At 50.3% G+C, this 24,727-nt stretch overlaps 1 protein-coding gene across 7 annotated transcripts; it reads right to left on the minus strand.

Annotated features, from left to right (window-relative positions):
- Positions 1–1,054: 1,054 nt before the first annotated feature.
- On the minus strand, positions 1,055–22,809 carry IL12RB2 (interleukin 12 receptor subunit beta 2). 7 transcript variants are annotated; one of them, XM_065673063.1, is made up of 16 exons: positions 22,511–22,809; positions 18,074–18,136; positions 16,764–17,090; positions 15,980–16,094; positions 13,969–14,144; positions 13,635–13,774; positions 12,703–12,847; positions 9,829–9,908; positions 8,132–8,348; positions 6,863–7,063; positions 6,036–6,137; positions 5,802–5,957; positions 4,755–4,892; positions 3,452–3,539; positions 2,768–2,867; positions 1,055–2,046 (listed from the first exon to the last, which is right to left on the minus strand). In XM_065673063.1, exons 2-16 carry the CDS (start codon positions 18,126–18,128, stop codon positions 1,546–1,548), a joined length of 2,541 nt encoding a protein of 846 aa, XP_065529135.1. In that variant the 5' UTR covers positions 18,129–18,136; positions 22,511–22,809; the 3' UTR covers positions 1,055–1,545. The 7 variants fall into 7 exon arrangements, with proteins under 7 accessions (XP_065529135.1, XP_065529136.1, XP_065529140.1 ...); XM_065673064.1 differs by having other exon boundaries at positions 21,773–22,809; XM_065673068.1 differs by lacking the exon at positions 16,764–17,090.
- Positions 22,810–24,727: the final 1,918 nt, after the last annotated feature.

Genomic DNA, 24,727 nt, shown 5'->3' on the forward strand with positions numbered 1-24,727 from the left:
GCAGCCTTGTGATGCAGGTGGATCTCTGTCCCTGCTCTGTGAGGAGACCTTTGCACGGCTCCGGATGGCTCATCCTTCACCAAGCCAGGTAACATCTGACAGTGGATGTGCTCCAGGGCAGTGCTGTCACAGGAGGGTTTCATGGCATTACTCAGCAGCTTGTGGAGCCAGCTGTGGATGGAGAACAGCTGCCTGATCCCCAGCAGGAGGAGGATGCTCCAGGTATGTGCAGATCCGGACTGTCTCATCTAGCAGCAACGCTTCAGCTTAATCTTTAAAGCCACCTTACTCTGTGTATCTGTGGCTTAGCACTTGAGCTCGACCAGGGAAACCAACAGGAAACCAGTTTCAGGCGTTCAACAATTTATGTGTGTATGTGCATCTCTAGTAAACAAAGTCATTTAATGTGTACCACACACTTGAGGCCTGTGATTAGAATGCTTCAGTAAATGGCTTGAATTCTTCTCAACAGTCCCGTTGGTTGCTCTTCTTTCTGGTGAGGATTTCTCCTCCCCTGAGCTGAGCCCTGCGGCCAGGCTGGCCTGGACAGAGCTGTGGCCACGTCTCCTGGTACCCACAGGGGCTGCAGCACCAGTGTCACTGGGGATGAGGGGATGTGGTGAGGGATAATGCGTGAAGTTCAACCAGGGCAAGGTCCTGTGCACGGGTCAGGGCAATCCCCAGGACAAAGGGAGGTGGGGAGAGGCTGGATGAAGCACCCCTGAGGAGAAGGACTTGGGGGGCTGGATCCCAGAACCCCCCTGTCTGCGGGGCTGCACCCCCAGAGCGTGAGCAGCAGCTCAGGGAGGGGATCCTGCCCCTCTGCTGTGCTCTGGGGAGACCCCCCCTGCAGCCCTGATCCAGCTCTGGGGCAGCAGCACAAGAGGGCCGTGGAGCTGCTGGAGCGAGGGCAGAGGAGGCCATGGAGCTGCTGCGAGGGCTGGAGCAGCTCTGCTCTGGAGCCAGGCTGAGAGAGCTGGGCTGGGGCAGCCTGGAGAAGAGAAGGCTCCTGAAGGGGAGACCTGAGAGCAGCTCCAGTGCCTGAAGGGGCTGCAGGGAACCTGGAGAAGGGCTTGGGACAAGGGCCTGTAGGGCCAGGCCAAGGGGAATGGCTTGAACCTGCCCGAGGGGAGACTGAGCTGAGCTCTTAGGCAGAAGCTCTTCCCTGTGAGGGTGCTGAGGCGCTGGCACAGGGTGCCCAGAGGAGCTGTGGCTGCCCCATCCCTGGCAGTGCTCAAGGCCTGATCAATCAGCGGTACCTGAGGCAGCCCAGGCTGCACAAAGTCAACCTGGGCAGCCAACGAACGTCTCTGGAAGCCCGGTCACGCAGCCCTGGCTTTCCCCATGGAATTCCCAGTCTTTGATCTGCCTGAACGTGCTGCGCGGGTGAGAGCTGCTCTCTTGCGCAGTGAGGGGTGACCTGCGGTGCTGGGGGTGTGAGATGGGCTTTCATCCCTTGAAGGTGCCCCGTGCAAGATCCTGGGCTGTCTGTACCCTCAGTGAAGCGCAGGAGCTGTACAGCCGGGCTCACGTCACCCTGAGCTCCTACGTGGTGAACGAGCTGCAGTTTATCTTCACCGTATCCAAGGTGAGATTCCCTTCATAGGGAAACATGGGCAGCAAGCAGGTTGTTGGGAACATGGAGAGCGGCTGGCACTCGAGTTCAGGGAGATCTTCAGCAGTGCCTGCACCCAGGGGCAGGTAGGGGGGGGCAGTGCTGGGGTTGGCGATGTACTCGGGGACGTTCTGTGTGTGCTCCATGGCCGCCTCCACCACCATCCTCCTGTAGAGGTCGGGGAGCTGCTGCTCGCAGACCTGCCCATCCGCTGTGCTGGGCAGAGCCTCGTACCGGGGCTCCTCGTGCCCCCGGCTGCTCTCCAGTGCCCGCTCCCCATGGCCCTGGCTGCCACTGCTGCTGAGCAGGGCCTTGCCCTGGAGCACCGGGGTGCTGGGCTTCACAAAGGCTTCTTCTACTTGGGTTGGTTCAGGCTCTTCGAAGGTGCTGGTGCTGGGCAGGAAGAGGCTGGAGCGCCAGCGCAGCTCTGCCTGCAGAGGGAACGCATGGCAGTGATAGATCACCACGGCACTGATGTGCTGTTGCCTCCCACCCTCCCACTGCGAGCATCCTTCTGCGCAGCAGCTAATACTGCGTAAAGTCATGGAGTACCAGGTTGGAAGGGATATTGGGGATCATCTGGTGCAACCTTTCTAAAGCATGACCTAGACTGGATGTCGCAGCACCCTGCCCAGCCCAGTCTTGATAGTGTCCAGTATTGGGGAGTCGCCACTTCCCTGGGGAGATTATTCCAGTGGTGGAAAGGTTTCTGCATTGTTCTTGTGTTTAATTTGCCTGAGAAGGGGGAATGGCTTGAACCTGCCCGAGGGGAGACTGAGCTGAGCTCTTAGGCAGAAGCTCTTCCCTGTGAGGGTGCTGAGGCGCTGGCACAGGGTGCCCAGAGAAGCTGTGGCTGCCCCATCCCTGGCAGTGCTCAAGGCCAGGTTGGACACAGGGGCTTGGAGCAAGCTGCTCCAGTGGAAGGGGTCCCTGCCCATGGCAGGGGTTGGAGCTGGATTTAAGGTCCCTCCAACACAAACCAGGCTGGGATTCTATGATGCATCCTCCAGTCTAACCTAATACATAGACAGAGCTTACCCACTGTCAGAGATTGCTGGATGTGCTGCACGAGGAGATGACTGACTTGCACGGCTCCAATCACTTTTCCTTCTGAAGAGGGTGGGATTAGAAGGAAGAGAGAGTACAACTCACCTTCACAGATGTGTATTCCTTGGCCCACATAGCGTTGGCTGGGTCTGGAATGGCTTTGCTCTGCCACTGCGGGATGAGTATGGTGAGGAGTGAGTGTAATCTGCAGATGGAATTAAGTGCAATTAGAGCTAGGAGTGCTGCTACCCACAGTGCTGAGCTGGGATGCGCGCTTTGCGCATGTGACAACCAAAGAGCTCAGTGTAACTGAATCTGCCTCGGCAGGGGCCTGCAGGGAGCAGGTTGGTGCTGGCTGATGGGGTAGAGCAGCCCTTGAGCAGATGCTGCCCAGCATCATCCTCCTGCCTGAGGTTTGCCTGTGATAACCAGCAGCAGCCCAATGGGCAGAGCTTGCTGGATACAGCCACGAGCTCTGGTCCTGGAGAATGGCTGGGAACATCAGTGTGTTCCTCCAAAGGGAACCAGTTCCTGATCCCATGTTGCTCCCATATTGATTGCCAAGGATTTACCTCTCCAGTTTTGTTTCTGTGGAGGCAGACAGGCTCTAGGTTAAAATACACTATCTACATGAAATGAGGCTGTATTTTAACCTCCGTGGGTGTTGTTATCATATATGAAGCCCTTATTCAGAGCAACCCTTACTGTTCCCCAAGGTGTCCTGAAAGGACATGACCATCCCTTCTTATAACAATTCCATGTTTTACTGGAAATGATGGATCCACTCACGCTTTTCTTGCTGGAGGCATGGAGCAGATGCAGGCTGAGAAGATGAAGATGCTGCAGGTAAGCACAACAGCCATCCATTCCCCAGCATCTGGAATACAGAACATCTCTATTAGAAACATAAGGATCTAAATATGCTGCTTCAAGTGGGAGGATAACTGAGGCCTGACTTGTGTTTGAGTTCATAAAACGCAAGTTTTGGGGGTTTGAAATCCAGGAATCTGCATCGACTGCTGAGGACAGCAGTGCTTTAACATAGCGATGTCTGCTAATGTCTATTGAGATCTAAGGTCCACAACCCAGAACATGCAGTTCATAGAGGCACAGAATCACAGCCCAGAGCAGCTGTGGCTGCCCCATCCCTGGCAGTGCTCCAGGCCAGGTTGGACACAGGGGCTTGGAGCAAGCTGCTCCAGTGGAAGGGGTCCCTGCCCGTGGCAGGGTTGGAGCTGGAGGAGCTTTGAGGTCTCTTCCAACACAAACCAGGCTGGTTTGCTTTAATGCCCTCTCCCTCTCACCTCCCTAGATTTCTCCTGCCTCCAGAGGAGCCCTGCTCCCATGCTGCGGACATGAAACCCCCTGATGTCCGTGACTCAGAGGCTTAAAGCTGGCTTTGGCTCGTTGCTGGGGAGGAAATGCAGCAAAACAGCTTCCTGACAGTGCTTCAACACACATTTGAACAGCTCCCTTCTCTTAGTGCAGTGACCAGTTTGTCTTGAACTGGCCCAAAGTAGATTTAATGCAAACAATGTGGTTTGCAGGATGGAAACCCTGGTTATTGACACTAGCTGTGGCCAGAAGGCTGTGGGAGAACATCTTGTGTCTGCATCCCTTGGGGGACTCAGGAATAGGGACCACTTGAGACACAGATGTGTGCTCTAGGAGCATGGGGTGCTGTGCTCCTCGGGAAGGGTTTTGATGACAGCTCCTGTAATGCCTATGGAATGCCACTAACACATGGAGGTCAGCAGGACTTTCTGCATGGGTACCTGGGCCGGAGATTGAAGCACACAGGGCCAGCAACATGAAGGACCAAACCCATCCTTCCCTGTCCACAATAAACCATCCTGCTGGTCTTCAAGTGCTATTACACCATACAGCCAGCATCTTAGCACAGAACTGGGAGCTTCAAGACAAGGATGCTACCTCTTGAGATCAGCTGAAAGTAGAACTCTTGAGCAATTAAAGGACAACAAGAGATCTTCAGTAACTAAAGAAGAGCAGGAAAAACATTTCCAGAGTGTGGAAAACCAGGAGCCCGGGGCTGGGATACTCCTGGCCCCACATCCCTGCAGAGGCTCATTACTTTCCAAGCAGATGAGCTCGCTGTTGCCCCAGGGCCCCTCCCCTGCCGCCGTCGATGCTGTCATCCACAGGACATAGTGCTCCCCGGGCTGCAGGTCAGTGATGTACAGTGAGCGTTGGGCTGTCACACTGGAAACGGCTGTGAGGAAGAGGAGGAGAAGCTTTATGTGCTCACATGTCTTTACTGCGGTTAACTCCAATGAACGGGGCAGCCAGAGCATGGAAGGTTATCTGCTGCTTTAATTTCCTTTCCTAAGCTAGTGAATCATTGGAAGGGGTGTAAAGGGTCTTGGACTGTAAGAGTGACCTGTGCCATTGTATAGACTGGCCACCCAGGATTGTGTATCCTGACCCCTAAATGCTGTTGTTTGATAAGCTAATATTTCAGTCTAAAATGAGGTTTCTACGGTGGAACTACGAAACATCAATTAACAACATCCGGTACCTAAGAGGGCAACAAGAAACCTGGAGAGGGGCTTTGGACAAGGGCCTGTAGGGACAGGCCAAGGGGAATGGCTTTAACCTGCCCGAGGGGAGACTGAGCTGAGCTCTTAGGCAGAAGCTCTTCCCTGTGAGGGTGCTGAGGCGCTGGCACAGGGTGCCCAGAGAAGCTGTGGCTGCCCCATCCCTGGCAGTGCTCAAGGCCAGGTTGGACACAGGGGCTTGGAGCAAGCTGCTCCAGTGGAGGGGTCCCTGCCCGTGGCAGGGGTTGGAGCTGGATGAGCTTTGATGTCCCTTCCAACCCAAGCTATTCTGCGGTGATGATGATGAAGACGATAATGTTAATAACAGCAGAGAGAAATCTGTTAGTTCTACTCTCAAAATAGCTTAGGATGATGCAGCTAAAAGCTGAAAGCCCTGGATATGCAGCTCTGTTGCTGGGCATCTGTATCAGAGCAACACGACTGAACCTTGCTGCTCTAGTCCCCATAGCAGATGAGTTGCCTATGACCCCTTGACTCTACAGACCCTTTCTGATGGCATCTCCTTCCCATCTGTCCCTGCCCGCAGTGTGTGCACATCACCTTGGCCTTCACCAGGTACCTACCATGGACACGTGGGTCAGCCTGGCTGTCCCTTTTCTGCAGGTATATGTGGTACCCTGTGATGCAGCCCCTTTGCTGCTGGGCAGGGATTGCTTCCCATGAAACCAAGATGCCATTTGCATGCGGTGTTGTGTACATCTGAGGCCCAGCTGATGGAGCTGCAGAACATAAAACTGACTTTAAAGCAGAGCTTAAGCTAGCTTAAAAATACCTGGAAGGGCAGTGCTGTGATTTACCTTTTGCACTTGAGTATCCCTTAACTGATGCTGCCTGTCCAGCTCTGTCCTGATAGAGTGCAAATACACTGATCTGATAGCACACCTCATCTTTTACGTGCTCTAAATGAGGAAACCAGAAGTGGATGGTTACTGGTTAAAGTATTTACAGTCATGGCTGAAGTATTTACATCAGCTGCTTAAATCTGAGGTGAATCTTCTGATTATCAATGTTTCTTTCATAAAGAAAGGCTGAGGGGTGACACTGGCACAGGGTGCCCAGAGAAGCTGTGGCTGCCCCATCCCTGGCAGTGCTCAAGGCTGGGTTGGACACAGGGGCTTGGAGCAAGCTGCTCCAGTGGAAGGGGTCCCTGCCCGTGGCAGGGGTTGGAGCTGGAGGAGCTTTAAGCTTCATTCCAAAGCAAACCAGGCTGGGATAATATGACAGGAATCACTAATTAGGGTAACACTCGTTGTTACCTCCATGGTAACTTCATACCTATCTGGTGTGCACTGGCATGTAGTACTGCTTGGGATTAGTAACCAACAATCAGTAGAAAGGAAATAGTCTTAAGCTTTGATCTCTAGTGCCTTTGGCTGGCTTGTTTCATTTGGGAAGGATTGGGGTTTTTTAGAGACATTTTACTTATCAGCTATAAATCTCAGCTGAGAGTGATTGCAGAGCTGAGTCCCGAGCAGCCACGATTCCCTTTTTCTCCTATACTGAAAGCTTTGTATGCTATCAGTTCTTATGCTGAATTAGTAACAATTAGAATCCGACTCGTTCCTTAATAATTTGTCTAACTAACACGATACCTCAGTCATATCCCACCTCAGGTGGCAGTTACCTGCTATCACTGTGGACAGGTTGGATGCTGGCAGCTTTACCCAGGCTGGACGGGGCTCCAGGCGCACGTTCCTCTGTGTGTCTGCCCACTCCACTACATATCCGCTGATGGATGCAGTGGAGCTGATGGGTGGCTTCCAGCTGATGAGGATGCTGCTGTTTCCTGTGGCTATGGCAGAGACTTCCTGAGGAGGAGGCAGATCTTACAGGGAGAAAGAGCAACCAAAGAAGACACCATCAGCACAGACTTAACCTCAAGAGGACTCGGTGAGTTTCATACGTGTTTTACCGTGCCTAGTCCGGTTTGGCATCATGTGAAGTATAAAAATGAGCTGCAGTTGGTAGAAAAGGTCTTTATACAAGGCTGATCTCTATGCTGACAGGAGTAGAGCCATGCTCTTGTCTTCTCTCATAGTGCAGCAGTTTGAACTTAGCACTGCTTGTTCCACCATCCCCAAACCCTGAGGAGATGCTGTCACAGCACGTACTAACACCCTGTTCTGTGCAGAGCCACAAACACACATGTTCTCCACAAGACAAAAGCTACTTTAAAGATTTGGCTGGACAGGGTGCTGGGACATCTCGTCTAGGTCTTGCTTTCATAGAATCATAGTATCCTAACCTGGTTTGGGTTGGAAGGGAGCTTAAAGCTCATCCAGTCCCAAACCCCAGCCACAGGCAGGGACACCTTCCACTAGAGCAGCTTGCTCCAAGCCCCGTCCAAGCATCTTCTCTGACTTTTTTTCCTAACAAATGCAATTGATCTGAGCCCACAAAGCAGTTCTTTTCCTGTTGCCTCCGCATAATCAGATGCCAGTGTTGTTTGTGCACCAGTCCTGTCTTCACTCAAGGAAGGGCTCCTGCAATCAATGCAGCCTGAGAGCTGAGGAGCCATGCATCTGCTCCCAAAGGAGAGCATCCCATGCAGCACTGGGGAAAGGTGAAATACTCAGGAACGGCTTGGTCACTGTTTTACTGATGTTGCACCAGGTCAAATAGAGATCTGCTTCTTTGGAGCAACTCACTTGACACCGTGAGGCTCTGTTGTGTGCGGTACCAGCACAGGGAATTCAGGGCTGGGGGAGTTCAGGGAGCACTCAATTCATTTTGTTGCACTCAGGTTTTGACCACCCTGAAAACTCGATCTGCAGATCCCTGAGGAGTCACTGAGATAGACCTTGATGAGCACGAGGCGCTGGGACTGTAGCATGTAGCACAAAGCAGAGTGCTGATGTGATTCCCACTTTCCAGACCCAGCAGAAGCCCTTACCCCAGATGCCCAGATCTGTCACGACGGATGCAGGGGGGGATCTGCCCCTTGAGTTCTCGGCAGTGACTGTTATCTTGTAGTTTACCCTTGGCATGACCCTGGCGTAGCTGGTTTGGGTGGTAAGATGTGCTTCTGCCACAGGGCTCTGTTGGTCCAGGGCTTTGAAGGTCACCGTGTACTGCAGGATTCTTCCTCTTGCCTCTGATTTGCTCAAAGCCTGTGAGGAAAGTGCATGGAATCATAATCATGGAAATATCATGGAAATATCATGGAAATATCATGGAAATATCATGGAAATATCATGGAAATATCATGGAAATATCATGGAATGGTTTGTGTTGGAAGGGACCTTAAAGCTCATCCAGTTCTATCCCCTGCCACGGGCAGGGACCCCTTCCACTGGAGCAGCTTGCTCCAAGCCCCTGTGTCCAACCTGGCCTTGAGCACTGCCAGGGATGGGGCAGCCACAGCTTCTCTGGGCACCCTGTGCCAGCGCCTCAGCACCCTCACAGGGAAGAGCTTGTGCCTCAGACCTAATTAGTTATTCTAGATTAATAATTATTATTATTCTGTGGCAAAGAATTATCCATGATGAAGGATCATTTAAATTCAACCACGTACGATACCCATCTCTGCAGATCAGCCCGTGCTGTCCCATGTAACACCTCTTGCTGCTCTTTCCACCCCAGTGTCTGCAGTTGCACTATCACTTTCAGTTTCCTGCAGTTCTCATGCAGTGACTTCATTTTGTTTTGGCTGGGTTTTGCCAGAACAGAACAAGGAAAGGAAAAGGAGGGGGGGAAAACCACTTTTAAATATAGGAAAATGTGTCTGCTGAGGCCCTCAGTGCCGTGGGTCAGTGGTGGCCTTGGCAGTGCTGGAAATGGTTGGACCTGATGAGCTTAAAGCTCTTTTCCAGCCTGGTTGATTCCACGATTCCAAATTGACAATCCTTCCTTTGGTATTTGTGTGGTACAAGGAGGACACGTATTGGTAGTGCCTTGTACTGAGTCTTCCGCTTTGTAGGCTGAAATGAAAGCTGTAAGCGCAGTGTATCACACCCCTTCTATGAACGATGCAGCAGGAAGGCTGCTGTGATACAGAAAGTGTCGCCAGCTCCTTATCACAAGATAAAGGTCTTTAAGTTCAATATCTTCAAACCACGGTGGCTGGGTCATGTAATCCTGTGAGGATTTCTGCTTTCACTCGCAGTGTGGCGCTTGTTGCTGTGGGAGATGTGTCAGGAACGGGAAGGGTGTCTGGAGGCTGCAGACTGGAAGCTGAAGATAATTCAGGCTTTAAAAATAATAATAATCTGACTCCTTTTGAAAGGAAGTGCCCCACAATCCAGAAATTCCCCTTGGACCTGGCTTTCGGATTGGGCCGGTAATGATGGAGAAACTCACACCCGTAACAAGGCTTGGGTTTAGTGGGAGTGCTGGTGCAGCAGACCTGGCGTAACCCTTTCCTCCTGAGCTGGATGGTGATGTACAGTGATGTGGAACTTTTACCCTACAGCTGGGCTTGAATCTGAATCCTTTGTGAGCTTTAATGTCGCTTCCAACCCAAACCAGTCTGGGATTCTGTGTCCCTGTGTTCTCCTTGGGTTCAGTTGTTTCTTGTGCGCACATAACCCAGAGTTCCTCCTCTAACCTTGCTGGTTATTGCTGCCTCTGCTTAGGTTTCGCTGAACTTACCTTCCAAAACAGAGAGATGTTCTGCTGCTGGGAGCCCACATCCTGCTGTCGGTACCAGACATCCAGGACCCCCGTTGGCACTGGTGTGGAAGGAAAAGGTGAGCAGCATTAATAGCTGTGTTTTGAAGGAGACAAAGAAGACATCGACCAGGTGAAGAGGTAAAAATGCTGAGACAATTGAAATTTAAGATTTAAAATGTCCCCGAAATGATGCAATATGCAACAACCCGTATTGGCTGTCGTAGCTGGAGTTCAGCTGCGTTGAGGATGGTATTTGTGGAGAGAACAAGCCATAAGCCCAAGAGAAGGTTTTGATCTGCCAGTGACTTTACCCTGCACTTGGGAATCAGAATGGCTCCCAAAGAAGCCTGCACATCAAAGCTGAAGTTAGTTGAGGTCCTTGGGGTTGGTTACATCAATCCTAAGCCAATGATAGGGTTTGTAAGGTCTGTAGGACTCCGCTGTCTGGCTCTAGGCAGTAAATGTCTTTCACAGGTAGCTGGGAGGACCTCATCGGAGGTAGCTTAACCCCCTTGTTCTTTCCATGACACTCCTTATAGTCACGGTGTGACTGGAAACTCTTGGTGTTTTGCATAAACCTTCTGAAATACCCCTGCAGCAAGGTTCTGGCTGCAGAAACTGGTGACTGTGCTCCAGCAGCCCAGAATCAGACACGCATAAAGCAAGCCCATGTGGCAGAAGGCAGCAAAGCTTGGTTCCTCAAGGGTCCTGAGCAGCAGAAACTCCTCACATTCAGATAATAATCGTTGCTAATAACCTGAGCAAACACTGTTGCACAACCCCAGCTCGAATGGGGCTGCCTCTGCTCTTCACTGCACTCAAAGGTGGAAAAAGTGCTTGGTGCCAGCAATGTTATGAGCCATTTGTTCTGTATTAACTGCACCCGGTGACTGGAATAGAAACAAGAAGCAGGGCTAACAGAAGGAATAAAACTAGAGCACGCTCACGGTGAGCAAGGGAGGAAGGGGCAAGCTCAGAGCAGGAAAAAGTAAAATGTGGGATGGCATCTGCGGGGCTCCAGCCTGCATTGAACCGCCATGAAGAAGCTGCAGGGAGCAAACATTCTCTCTTACGAACAGCGACTGCGTAAAGCAAGTTTTGTGCAGGGCATGCTTGGAAAAAGAGGAGCGAAGTTCTCATTGGAATGGTGCACTCATGAGTTTGCAAAAGGCCAAGCTCATGTGCAAGAGCTTCAGAGAAGGGCAACCAAGATGGAGCCAGAGCTTCTCATCTGCAACCTCCCCTTCTGTCACCTTGGGCAGAAACCGCTCCTTGGTAAGCTAGAAAGGTTCTCTTCCACAGCACCCATTGGTAGAGGGGTGATGACCACAAATGCTGCAGCAAGCCAAGGTACCTTGAGGAGGTTGAGAGGACTGTTGAGAGGAAGGTGGGGGAGAGAAGGAAAAGTTTACACCTTTTGCATCAATCAATGCTGCTTACAGAAACTGATGCCGTCAGTAGTGGTAAATAGGATGAGTAATAACAGCACCAGCCTCAAGAGCTTATAGTAATTTACAAAAGAAAGAGCAACCAAAGCAGAGATGAAGGGAAGGGCTGCCCAAGAGCTGACACATCTTTGCTGAAGCACAGACTTCTGAGAAGCTTTCTTCTCTCCTAAGAACTGAAAGTATTGCAGCATGTGAGTGTGTGCAGCTCGGGGTGAAGGCAGGCAGGTACATGAGCCCCTGGCAGCCCAAGGGTTAGAGTTGGCAGGAACCAGTAGAATCACCCTTGGTTCGGTGCAGTGTGAGCCTGGAGGCTGCTCTGTCATCCTTTGGGGCAGAAATGCTCTTTTCTCATCGAATTCCTGGTAGGATCTACCCAAACGCCTGGCCAGGTTCTGCTCTGCCAAAGCTATAGAGGTGTCCAGTGACACCACCATGCTATGGAGGGGCTATATGGAGGCTCCAAGTGAATTAACTACTTGGGAAGAGATGACTTGGCAAAACTGGACTGTTCTGTTCAAACCTGCCAGCTCCAGCAGGACTGGGAGAGCATGGTTTGCAGCCAATCCATTCAGCTCCTCTGCAAATCACAGAATCCCAGACTGGTTTGGGTTGGAAGGGACCTTAAAGCTCCTCCAGCTCCAACCCCTGCCATGGGCAGGGACCCCTTCCACTGGAGCAACTTGCTCCAAGCCCCTGTGTCCAACCTGGCCTTGAGCACTGCCAGGGATGGAGCATTCACCTCGTCTTTGGACAACCTCTTCCCAAATGGCTGAGGAAACTCAAGATCCCAGGATGCGCTGCCCAAGCCATGTGTCATTGGGGTGACACCGCAGCCGTCCTGACTTGAGTTAGTGACTTGCTTCAGGGATTCATTGAAACCATTAGATATGAACCAATATGAAATAGGTTTTTTTCCTCAGCTAACTCTGCCTTTTCCTGATGTGCTGCTGTGATGCCTTGCTGAAAGCCAGGTTGGACACAGGGGCTTGGAGCAAGCTGCTCCAGTGGAAGGGGTCCCTGCCCGTGGCAGGGGTTGAAACTGGATGGGCTTTAAGGTCCCTTCCAGCCCAAACCATTCTAGGTTCCATGATGCAGGAGGCCACTACAGCTCCAGGAAGATTCCTCCACCCTTCACCAACACCACATAAATGCATCCTCAGACCTTCTCAGTGAACTCTCCAATTCCTGTTTTGTGAGAAACTGGAACAGCTTCGCTTTTTGTTCGCTAAAAAAGCAATTCTCTTACAGAAGTTACTTCCCTCTTAGCTCCAAGTCTGCATCTACAGAGACTCTGCAAAGCAACCTGCAAAAACCCAGCTGCGTTTTGATTTCATTGGCTGAAGGTTCCTCTTGTTATGCGAACGTTAGACACTGGCTTGGTGCCGGAGATGCTGACTTGTGTTACCTGCCTCTGGAGTCCGGTTCTGGTACCTGCTCCAGTTACTCCACAGTCCTCGCTTGGGGTGGATTTTGCAGCTGAGCTGGAACTCGTAGGTTGTATAAGGCTCCAGAGCATAAAGACTGTATTTTTCACCATTCAAGTTTTCAACCTTTAATGAAGATAAAGAATGTTTAACATGAAACTCCTAAGGCAATAAAGGTTGAAGGCAGTGATGGGCTGAATTACTGATGTCCAAAGGAAGCCCAGCAACCAAAACACATCTTCAAAAAGCAGTGCGGAAAACCCGATTCTGGGGTAAATTTAACAACTTGAAGAACGATGCAGTGAATCATCGGGCTTCCAGTTCTTCATCTGAAAAATCCCTCAGCTAGTTATGTGACGATAACAAACTTCCTGTTACTCTGCTTCAAGCAATACAGCTTTTACCACTTAAAAGCAAAGACTTCGAATTGATGCTAGGAAAGGCCCAAACATTTGGGAATGTTTGCACATCTGTAGCTATGAGCTACAACGAGCAGATACCATAGAACAGTTTTATAATATCTATAGGGTTTGGGTTGGAAGGGGCCTTCAAAAGACATAGAATCATAGAATAATAAGTATTGGAAAGGACCTTAAGATCATCTAGTTCCGACCCCCAATATGACCATATTGCAACAAAGTGGTGGGTCAAACATAACCTCTGATTCTTCAGTGCGGCACACAGATGCTTGGCATAAAGAGAAATACTTATGCACATGGTTTACTAGAGGATCAGTGTTTTACCTTCATTCAGGTTTAGACCAATGAATATTTTTGGCTGGCAGGCAAAAGCTTTTCTTAAATATGGTACTAAAGGGCAAAGAAAGGAAAATTTGGACAAAAAGATTCAGGAAGAAATAACAATATTAAAGCATCCTCAAGGATCATAACCTCCTGTTTCAGGAGAGGATTACCATGCTCCAGCCGCGCCTGGTAAGCGGACGGTATCTCAGCCTGCAGTGCTGTGCTTGTGCTTCGTCGTGCCAAGAAAGGGTGCAGTTGGTGGCAGAAGAATGCTCAAATTCCACTGAAAACTTGGGAGGATGTGGTTTCACTAGCAGCAAGAGCAGAGAGAAGCAAACAGCGGTCAGGTACGCGGCACCGCTCGGAACGGTGGGTACGTGGAAATAGAATTGCTGGTTTAGAGATGGAGGCTTTTACTGAGAGGCATAAACAAGGTGCTTGAAATGGTTTTGTGTCTTTCCAAAGGGCTGTATCTAACTGAGGAGTGCTAACTAAGGCTTTTACCTATGTCTATTAACGTGAACACAAGAGGCTGTGAAAAAGCACTTCCTAGCTCGTTGGAGGCGGCAACCACAATGGTGTAAGTAGAGTCAAAGTTCAGCTTGCTCAGAGCCAGCGAGCCAAACCTTGTATCCAGGCTTTCTTCTGAGATGTATAAGACATCTGTCCCATTTGATAGCCTGGAAGAGAAGGAGAAAGCTTGGTTAATGCTGTCCTGTACACCAAGAAAGCTGAACCATGAGTGTATTGGGGCCTGGCCTTGACTCTATGTCCCCAGGTCCCCTAGGGCTCATTCAGCATCTACCCTGCACGCTAGCTTTCAAAGGAGGACCACTGCTCTGAAGCCCAGGTAGGTCACCTGCCCCATGGGACGTCCATCTAAATGCAGGGTTCCAGTAAATTCTCCTCTAGATAACCCAACAGTAAAGGTGTTCTTTGGAAGTTCTTTGGGTGTGCTCTTTGGGTTTGGTTGCAGACAAATGAAATACTGCTGATTTCCCACTAAGCTGCAAGTATGTGAGGAGGTGCCTTATGATGATTACCTAATATTGGTTGCTTAGTATTTCTCTTAATATGATGAGCACAGGTAGGTTTTGGTACAAAGAGTTTGGGGCGATGATTGATTTGGAAGGTTTCTGTTGTTGTTGCTTTTACATAAGTCAGTGATTAAAAGCATAACTCCTCTGTAGTGTAACGGTCAGACCTCATGACTTCAAATACAGCCTCTCATTCTCAACCTGTCATTCAACCCATTGCCTTGGTGAGCTCGTTTAGCTTCTCTATGTATTATCTTCCACCTGAATCGGAGATGTTTCTATCGCGTTGCTTCAGGTGGACCTTTCGTGTTTTGTCATGTATTTAATAACTTACTAGCAAGCACTGCTACATTTCTATGTTACAACAATTACAGGTCTCATTACCCACACTTCCTTACTGTCTTCCATGCTACCTAATTCTTCTTCTGCTTAAAGAGCAGCACCAGGTTTCTGCACACTGCTAAGAAAGTTGCTGCTACTTTGGCCAACAGAAGGTGGTGAAGACTGAGCCTCACAGAGCAGCCCCAGAAATGAATGTGGAGTATTTTATCTTACACAGCCATTTTAAAGGGCAAAATCAATTCATTCTACTCAGATATTTGCTTGAATCAAGGTTTTTAATAAGGTTCCTCCTAGGCACAATGGATTCCTGAAATCCAAATGTCTCCTGATGTGCCTTGGCAGGCTCTAGGTTACTCCTTCCCCACAGTTTGCTGTAGAAGTTGCCAAAATCCTTTTCAGCAAAGGCTCAGCAAAAGCAGAGAGAGCAAAAATACAGGTTGGGTCTAAATTGGGAAGCAAAAATAACACATTTCCAAGCAAAGTCCCTCTCTGTCTCCTTAGCCAACCTCTGAGATCGTGAGCAGCTCTGATTGCAGGTCTTCCGGTGCAGGCGCTTCTCTGACCACAGGATTACTAAATAGAGGAGATCCACCTTGGGAAAACAGCAGGTTTGAACAGCTGGTTTAAGACCACTTCCTTTGCTGACCTTCCCTTTCCAAAAGAGAGCTGTCTTGGCATACCTTCTTTGCCTGCTGAGCCCAGAAAGAGCAAACATACTGCAGTGCATGCACAGAGATGTGAGCAGAAAAGGGGCTTTAAAACCCTCTGCTCCTGTTGGCTCCTATGATCATGGCACCTTTGGACTGACTTGTTCATAAACCAGCTCTTCCATGTGCTTTGATAAGGGTAAATCGTCATAGAATCACAGTGGGTTGGGTTGGAAGCGACCTTAAAGCTCCTCCAGCTCCAACCCCTGCCACGGGCAGGGACCCCTTCCACTGGAGCAGCTTGCTCCAAGCCCCTGTGTCCAACCTGGCCTTGAGCACTGCCAGGGATGGGGCAGCCACAGCTTCTCTGGGCACCCTGTGCCAGCGCCTCAGCACCCTCACAGGGAAGAGCTTCTGCCTAAGAGCTCAGCTCAGTCTCCCCTCGGGCAGGTTAAAGCCACAGGTGTTAAAGAACCCCCTGTTACTTACTGTATTACATATGTAGTGTTGATGTACGTGAGCCTGCCTTTATCCCAGGTGCAGATGGGATGACCATCAGTCCCCTGCTGGATACACGACACATTTCTTGGCTCATCTGGAGGGTCTTAAACAGATATTCTTGTCAGACTCTTCCTTAAAGGTGCTGATGGGAGACGTTTTAAGAAATGCTGGGTTTGTGCTGATTCTTTTTGAAGTGTTTATGGACAAATAAGTGTAAAATACTCAGGCTGATGATTTTTCTAAGTGACAAGAGCTGACTCTGATCTCTGCAGCTTGTTGAAACACTCGAGTGAAACCCAAGTGACTTTACAAGGGTGCCAGATGAATACAAGGCTTTACCTGCTCTCTGGACCAGGCACCATAAGCTTTGCTTGAAGCAACCAATTATTCTTATTTAAAAGACAAAAGCAGCACTGGCAGAGCTGCAGCAGCAGCAGCTCAGCAAGATAGAAGAAAATCAAAGATCTCCCTTAGAGATTTTCTTCCAAGTCCCCTGTGTCCCGGGGGTGCCAGGGGCAGAGCAGAATGGATGCTGTTTGCTCTGAGCAGGCAGTTTTCTGTAGCAGCTCTCTGTTTATGAATAAAGGAGTTGCACAGTTCCAGCCAGGAATATTTTCAATACAAAAAGCCACCAAACCCCAGCATCTTTTCTGGGAAAGGCCACCCACTGCTGGTTTCCAGTGCGTGTCTCAGAGGTACCACAGGAAATCATAAGAATCATAGTGGGGGGGGGGGGGGGGGTAAGAACAAGGAATAATGAAAACCTCCTTACTTCCAGACTCAATATCGATTCCACAAATGAGTTTTTTCCCATATTCACAGAGTATTTTGCACGTAAACATGTGTTTGCCATAGGTATGGACTAGAAACCTGGTGCTTACTGAACTGCTGTAACTGCTATTTCGTTCAGAGCTGTTAAAGAAAATAGCTATCCTGCACTGCTTGCTGTGCTGCTGGGGTTTCAGCTGGCAGGAGAGGGTGATGCTGCTCCCAGGCTGGACATGGGAAGAGGTGTTAGCAGTCATATTCCCTTTGTCACATAGTTCTGCAGCGCCATGGGGGAGTCTGCCAGCAGGCACGTTCCCTTTGCTGCTCGCTTCTGCAACAGAATGGGAAAACAAAGGCTCAGCGTGGATACAGCACTCGTACAACGTGTTGAGCTTGAGGAAGAGGGTATCTCTGATAATAATGCAGGAATTCCTGCCTGTGCAGGGTAACTTCTGGGATATTGCTGTGCCCAGTCTTCACCAATCTATTAACTGGGTCAGAAACCACGGGCTAGCTACCAGTCACTGTACAACTAGCACAACCCCAGGCAAAAACTATCAGAACTGTTTCATTGCAGTTTAAGGCACTATCTGTGTTTCAGCAAAGCAGTGGTGTATTGTTATTGAAGAGATAAGTAAGGTTTTCACTGGCATGATGAGACCTCCCCTTGCATGTTGCTATCTTTTCCAGGTAGCACAGCATGCAGATGGGGACAAGCGATGCTGTGCTCAGCTATGGGAGCAGGCACTTGCTGGCAGGCTCCAGGGCACACGTGCTCTGGTCAAACGAAATTAGAAGCAGCAGAAGATATGGAAAAACACTTTGGGAGCCCCATTTCTCCTCACCTGTGAGTTCTGAAGTCTCTGTGGTAGCTAAGTATCGAGATGTTCCTCACCTAACCAACAGCTCTACCTTGAACTAAACCAAAGAACCTCCCTGCAGAACTCCCTGTAACTATTTGCTCTACTGCAATCATTTGCTATGCTATTTGCTGCTGCTGCTGTGAGGCTGTACCCCTGCCCAGGTTACTCCCAGTGTGTGGGGTGCTGCCAGACCAGGCACTGCTGCCCACAGCCTGTCTGGATGGTCAGGGTAAGTGGCATTGCCATGGGGAATGAGGGATGCTCAGTGGCAGCAGCGGATCAGGGAGTTCTCACAGAAATCACAGTATAACCTAATCAAGCATCATATTTTGCTCTTTTCAATAGGAAGATGTTTACCAGCACACAGCACAGACGCTAAAAAACCCCCAATTAACCTGAGTGCTTCTTTTAAGTGATAATTGCTGCATAGGAATAAAACCACACATCTTACCTGCTGCGAGGTGCGCCAATAACCAAATTACAGCGGGCACAGCAGCAAACAGCATTTTGCTCCCTGTAGAGAGATGAATGAGTTTTACCAGCTCCTAAAAGGTGGCAAAATAAGGTACAGGTATTTGTATTTAACTGTTTTACAGCTTCAGACGATCCAAAGCTCTTACTTCACAAGACTTCCCTATGGGGCATTCTCTGCTAATGTTGCCGAGCTGTGACTCCTGAGACCCCATCCCAAGCAGCAGCCAGTTTTTAGGTTTTCCCTAGAGACAGGCGCAAGATCGAGGGGAATGGCAGAGTTGTGGGTCCTTCAAAGCTCTGTACTTAAAAACCAGACAGCTCTATGCATTAAAGAACTAAATTCTTGCTCCCTTCCTTCCCAAAGCCCCCCTGCAAACCCAGAACCAAAAGTCTTTCTGTGAAGGACAAACTATCAGTACCCATCGTGCTATTGCTCCCCAAAACATGGTTTGCAGGCGCTGCTCCTTCACAACTCCCCCTCTCCCAAATTCCTGCATCTTCTTTTGGAGGAGCAGCCCCATGTTTGTGCACCCCACAGGGAACCTCATGAGCTCTTCAGCTGGTCTGTGCTCAGACTTTGTACTGGCGACCCCAAATCCCGAAGAACCGATCTCATCCCAGATGACTAATGCAGTCTTCGGATTCCCAGGCCTGAGTGTTACGCATGAAATTTTGGATAATCCCTTGGGAACCACCAATTTTATGATTTCTTTAGGCTTCTTCCCAAAAGGAAAGCCCTCGCATGCAGCTTATTTCATAGAATCATAGAATCATAGAACCACAGAATGGGTTGGGTTGGAAGGGAGCTTAAAGCCCATCTAGTTCCAGCCCCTGCCATGGGCATGGACCCCTTCCACTGGAGCAGCTTGCTCCAAGCCCCTGTGTCCAACCTGGCCTTGAGCACTGCCAGGGATGGGGCAGCCACAGCTTCTCTGGGCACCCTGTGCCATTGACGACTGTTTGACCCTGGATGGATGGACGGATGGATGGATGGATGGATGGAGCTGAGGACATGCACTCAGCACACTGCCAACAACACAGCCCAACAAAACAGCTCTTGAAACGTTCTGAACTCCACAGGCTTGCTCAATAACTCAGTTCAAATGCAAACCTATGCTGTGTCCAGACTTCCTAGATCAGACCCACACCAAACCCGTGCTCCATGGTGGTGGAAGTCATGAACACAAGATGTTCTGCACGAATTACCCGGGGTCAGCATTAACTGAGCTCGGGATTTTCCCATGCATTTTACAACCAGCTTTAGCTGCTTCTTTTCCGAGCCTGCAGGCCTATGGGAGCAGTGCAAGTACATCAGATGCTTCAGAAGTAAATCCACCAACAAACACTTTCCGTAACTCCTGACCTACGACAGGGATGCAGCTACTTTAATAACTTGCTGCCACATCAGAAACAAACATAAAGGGAAACTTTAAATCCTGGCTGTTTTACATGCCGTCTTGGATGGAGGGGCACTTCCATGGGGATGCATTGAGCAATATAGTCTTTGCTATGTGTATATTGATATAAAAACAACAAAGTTATTTCAGGTTGGTTTAGAATGCCCAAAGGCTCCCAGATGGGAGCCACTCCATGTCTTTTAAGCTGATATCTGAGATGAATGTGAAATACTAAAGATTTGCCAAAATGCACATTAACACCTTGTTTTATCTAAATCCAGATGTTCTGTAGACTGACACATTGAGCCTGGCTGTAGTGCCTCAGCTTTACACAAAGACGCTTTATGGTGCCTTCCGTAGGTGATTAGTAACTGCAACCATGAGCAATCACCACCCCAAGGTTTTTCAAGTAAATGCCCTGCCTTCCACTAAGCTGAAATTGCCTGGTACTGTGTAAACATCCTTCAGACAGCAAAATGTGCCCAAAATGCTTGAGTCAGCCGACAGAAATAGTCTCACTTCAAATGATGCTCATCGGTGGTTGCCTTAGGTAAGTGCTAGACAGTTTACGCAGCATCGTGTGAGTGCAGCAGAGCATTTAAACTGTGATCAGGGTGACATATGAAAGAAGAATGAGAAATTACCCTCAAAGAGCAAAGATATAAGGGGGGGGGAGGAAAGCTTTAAGAAAAAAATCTCCAGATTGTACATCAATGAGGGAAAATAGCATTGATGTGCTTCAGTTAAAGAAAGTATAAAGGACGATGTCCTGGTAAGTGCAAGGTAAAGGAAGTACATAAGGTGTTCAGAGTACGAGATTGTGCCTGTTTAAGCAGGCTTATCTTTATGAAATCTCACTTGAAAGCACAAAGGCTACACAGCGTACGTGTTGTGTACTGAGGGGTTGCCCACCACTGTGTCGGCTCTTTGCAGCAGTCAGGTTCTGCAATGAAATCCCTTGTAAAGCACAGAAGCTCTGCAGTTTCAGCATGGAATCAGCCTGGTTTGGGTTCTGAAGGGACCTTAAAGCTCCTCCAGCTCCAACCCCTGCCACGGGCAGGGACCCCTTCCACTGGAGCAGCTTGCTCCAAGCCCCTGTGTCCAACCTGGCCTTGAGCACTGCCAGGGATGGGGCAGCCACAGCTTCTCTGGGCACCCTGTGCCAGCGCCTCAGCACCCTCACAGGGAAGAGCTTCTGCCTAAGAGCTCAGCTCAGTCTCCCCTCGGGCAGGTTCAAGCCATCCCCCTTGGCCTGTCCTTACAGGTCCGTGTAGTTTGCTTTTAACTGACCTTCTATTCCCTTGCCCCCACTTTTCCCTTTGCTCCCCACAGAGCAAGTGTCCATTCTAAGGGTGTCTCAGGAACCTGCAGGAGCAGCTGACCGACTGTCAGCAGAAAGAGGAGCATTTCTCACTGTTATGTTTACCCAGGATAAACCACTGTTAGTGCCCAAGCTTTGCTGCTTCTCGTGTATCACTGACAACACCTGCTGCATTTTTAGGGACACATCCCACCACTGGCAGGCACATGTGGAGCAATCTGACTGCCACAGACCCACTGAGGACAGCAGCACCCAGCCCAGGATGGGGAACGGCAGCCTTGGTGCTGTCTGCCCAAGGTCAAGGTCAGTGACTCTTCACCAGAGCCACTGTGCGAGGGGTATTTGGTAAGACCTCACTGCAGGAAGGAAAGGGACAGTGTCATTTCTAAAGGATGTGCTCCCGTAGGTGCTGTTCCAGGGTGCAGGGAGCATCCCAGTGCTGTCAGTATCCCAGGACAGGGAGTGTCCCTAAGCAGGGAGCATCCCTAGGCAGGCAGCACCCCGAGGTAGCTACCAACCCAGGGCAGGGAGTATTCCTAGGCAGAGAGCATCTCAAAGCAGACAGCATCCCAAGGAGTAAAGCATTCTGAGGCAGCGAGTATCCCAGGGTAAAGAGCATCCCGAAGCAGGCAGCATCCCGGGACAAGAAGCATCCCGATGGCGGCAGCATCCCGGGACAAGGAGCATGTCGGAACAAGCTGCATCCCGATGCAGGCAGCATCCCGGAGGTCCCACTGGGGAGATGCCGCGTTTCCTTGAGCCCCGGGAACCGCCGCTGGGGACCGAAAAGCGGCGCTTGGAGGAGCGGGGGGGAACGTCCGTCCCCACTCACCTTCCGGAGCCCGCAGGGGGTGCGGCGGAGAAAGGGGGGGATGCGGGGCACGGCGGCAGCTCCCCCGCAACGGCAGCGGCACCGGCACCGTGCCTGGGGATGAGGAAAAGGAGTGGGGGGGGTTACCTGGAAAAGGTCCGGGAAGCTCCAGGGACAAACCAGCCACTGCCGGCGCCTCTGGGACTGGGAAACCGCAGCAGCAGCAGCGCCGTGAGCGTCAGCCAGCCCCAGGTTCCCGTGCTGGGATGAGGGGGATGTGCCCCTGCGGGTTTTACCTTCTCTTTAACACAATCCTTGCTTTCTCTCGTGATTTTTCAGCTCTCCCACGAGCTATCACCACATTTAGAAGCTCTTCTAATGAAAAAGCATCTCGTTGCCATCATTCCTTGGCCTTTCTGGACATCAGAAAGGACGTTTTTCCTGGCAGCATCTCCCTGATGGGACTCCTTTTCTACCCAGAAAAGCGTCGCACAGCTACGCTGGGGGTTGGCATTCGATGGAAGAGGTGGAGGAAGCACAAAGTGTGCAGCGTGCAGGAGCCTGGAGGTCCTCACTGGAACCTGCAGCCCAGCTCCCCTCTCCTCCCAGCCCCGTCCCACATCTGGGCTTCTCTCTAGAGATCCCCATTCAAGCACCACGCACGAACAGAACAAGGATGTGCCTTACAGAGCTCCAGACCCCACCAGTTTCTCTTCACTCTGCATCTTGCTTCCCCTCCGGCTGCCTTTACTTCAGTCTCCATTTTCGCTTTTCACAGAGCACTTCCCAGCCCTGAGCCAAAACCAGGATTCCTGCAGGATGCCATTAGGAACTTGGATGGGATCTCATCTTGTGTTCGCAATGCTCATGTTCTCACGTTCTTACCTGGTTCAGTGCTATCCCTCGCTGCATGGGTTCACTTCTCCTCCTTGGAAAACCCTGGGAAGCAGCTGTGACATGTTGGGCTCGGCTGGCAGGAGCTGAGCTGAGGGTGCTTTGATCATTGATGAAGGGAACATGCCCATCGGGTGGCCCAAGTGACACAAGCTTTGTGTCATGGGGACAGGAAGCTAAACTGGCAACCACATCAGCTGCAGTGGCTTGCTTTTGTTTCTTTTGTCTTTTGTCCTTTGTCCTTTTTTCTTTTAATTTTTCCTTCTTTCTTTCTTTTTCTTATTTTCTCTTTTCTTCTACTTTTCTTCTACTTCTTTTCTTCTTTTTTTTTTTTTTTTTGTTTCTTTCTTTTTTTCCCTTTCCTTTTCTCTTTTCTTTTTGCTTAATTCTCAGCAGCAAAGCCTGCTTTTTCAGCCAACTCTTTCTTCATTGTCTTGAATGGAGCACAAAGCTTCAGAAGCAAGTGGTGCTTGTGAGTCCTATAGCAAAGAGTGTGCTCACTGCAGCCCTGCTGCCCCAGGCTTGGCTGCAGCACAAGAGCCGAAGCACAAGGTGCGGGTGCTAAGGCTGCTGTGCCAGCATCCCGCTCTATGGGCAGGGCTGATGTTAAGGCAAGAACAGAGTCATCAGCTCTCTGGGGAGGGCGGCCTGACCCTGGAACACAGCTTGCGAAAGCACCAGCAGCAGCTGACATGAGAAGCTGCCATGTCTGTGGTGGCAGCGGCCAGATCCTGCGGAGCACTGATGCTGTCTGAGGCTGCCTGGCTCTCACCGGGTGAAACCCATACCAACAGCTGAGCCATGCCCGTGTGTAGCTGGAAATGCAAGACCCAAGGGAGCTTGTTCAGTGAGCTCTTCAGGGAATACCTTGGGTGGAGATTGCTTGCAGGAGGAGGGTGACAAACTGTGTCCTTGCAGACCTTTGCTGCCAACAGCGTGTGAAGGTGGTTATGGCAAGCCCATGGGACAAGATGTAGGGGTGCCTGCTCTTATTTCACCTCCTTAGTTCTGCAGTTTGCTGTGATATGGATCTGGAAGGACTTCATTGGTAGCTCCTTCAATGCTAAGATGCTCTCTGCTTCAACCCACCCTCATAGCACAATGAATGCTGGAACATAGAAAAAAGGCGTGTAAAGAATATAGACTTTCCCTATAGCTGGTGAAAATAAAGTGGCTGTAAATGATGCAACACCATTTGAATGTATATGTTCATGCCCAGTTTCTGGAAGTGAATGACAAAGTAATTTATCTGTGATCAAAAGTGCACCTAAAAGCCAACCAAACCGATCCCGAAGACCAGGAACGGCTCATTCAGCCACTGGGCTCATTGGCTTTGTGAGTTAAAAATCTGCTGTCTAAAACCGCAGGCACAAAGGTGCCTCCTGTCCAAGTAATGCAGCTCAGAGAAAGTTCAAGCTGAAGCCTGCAGGAGGCTGGAGGCCGGTCAGGAAGCAGGCGAGTGCTTGTGTTGAAATCGTGACTGAAGGAAGGAGAATTCAGAGTCAGAAGTGAAATCTGCAGGTGCAGCCTTTGCACTCTCTGGTTGTGTCAGGCTGTAGGTCTGGAAATAACCTTGGGGAAGAAGAATCGTGGGGGAATGGTGGTGAGTCACCAACGCTGAGATGGTGAGAGTGACAGAGTTAATCATTGCGTGCTTAAAGGGGACATGAGTATACCCAAAACGTGCTGTGGTTGCCACCAGTGGTCAGTCGGAAGCAGGGCTGTTTATTCCATGTATTTCCTCCATGAGATTCTCTGGAGTTCTTTGATTAGATCTTAGGCAGAAGCTCTTCCCTGTGAGGGTGCTGAGGCGCTGGCACAGGGTGCCCAGAGAAGCTGTGGCTGCCCCATCTCTGGCAGTGCTCAAGGCCAGGTTGGACACAGGGGCTTGGAGCAAGCTGCTCCAGTGGAAGGGGTCCCTGCCCGTGGCAGGGGTTGGAACTGGAGGAGCTTTAAGGTCCCTTCCAACACAAACCAGCTGGGATTTTGCCACGTTGTCCAGTCCAGCTGAGGCAGAGCTGCAATGGGGTTTGCATCCTGCTCTTTCCGGGGTAAGCCACAATCGTTTGCCTTCAGTTTGTCTTCAATATAATTCCATTGCCTTTTGTCAGCAGGACAATCATTACAAAACCCTAACCTGTTTACTCTGCCTGCTTGAAGACCTCAGAGGCCCACAGGCCGCTCTCAGACTGGTATCTCACACCCTGT

This window comes from Lathamus discolor, chromosome 3 (genome assembly GCF_037157495.1).
Source record: "Lathamus discolor isolate bLatDis1 chromosome 3, bLatDis1.hap1, whole genome shotgun sequence".
NCBI lineage: Eukaryota > Metazoa > Chordata > Aves > Psittaciformes > Psittacidae > Lathamus > Lathamus discolor.

Coding starts and splice junctions, on each gene's coding strand:
- IL12RB2 (XM_065673063.1), bottom strand. CDS start 18,128: ATGCTGTTTGCTGCTGTGCCCGCTGTAATTTGGTTATTGGCGCACCTC. Junction 13,775..13,968: donor GTTCACGTTAATAGACATAG/GTAAAAGCCTTA, acceptor TCTTGCTGCTAG/TGAAACCACATCCTCCCAAG. Junction 8,349..9,828: donor ACATCTCTCTGTTTTGGAAG/GTAAGTTCAGCG, acceptor CTTTCCTCACAG/GCTTTGAGCAAATCAGAGGC.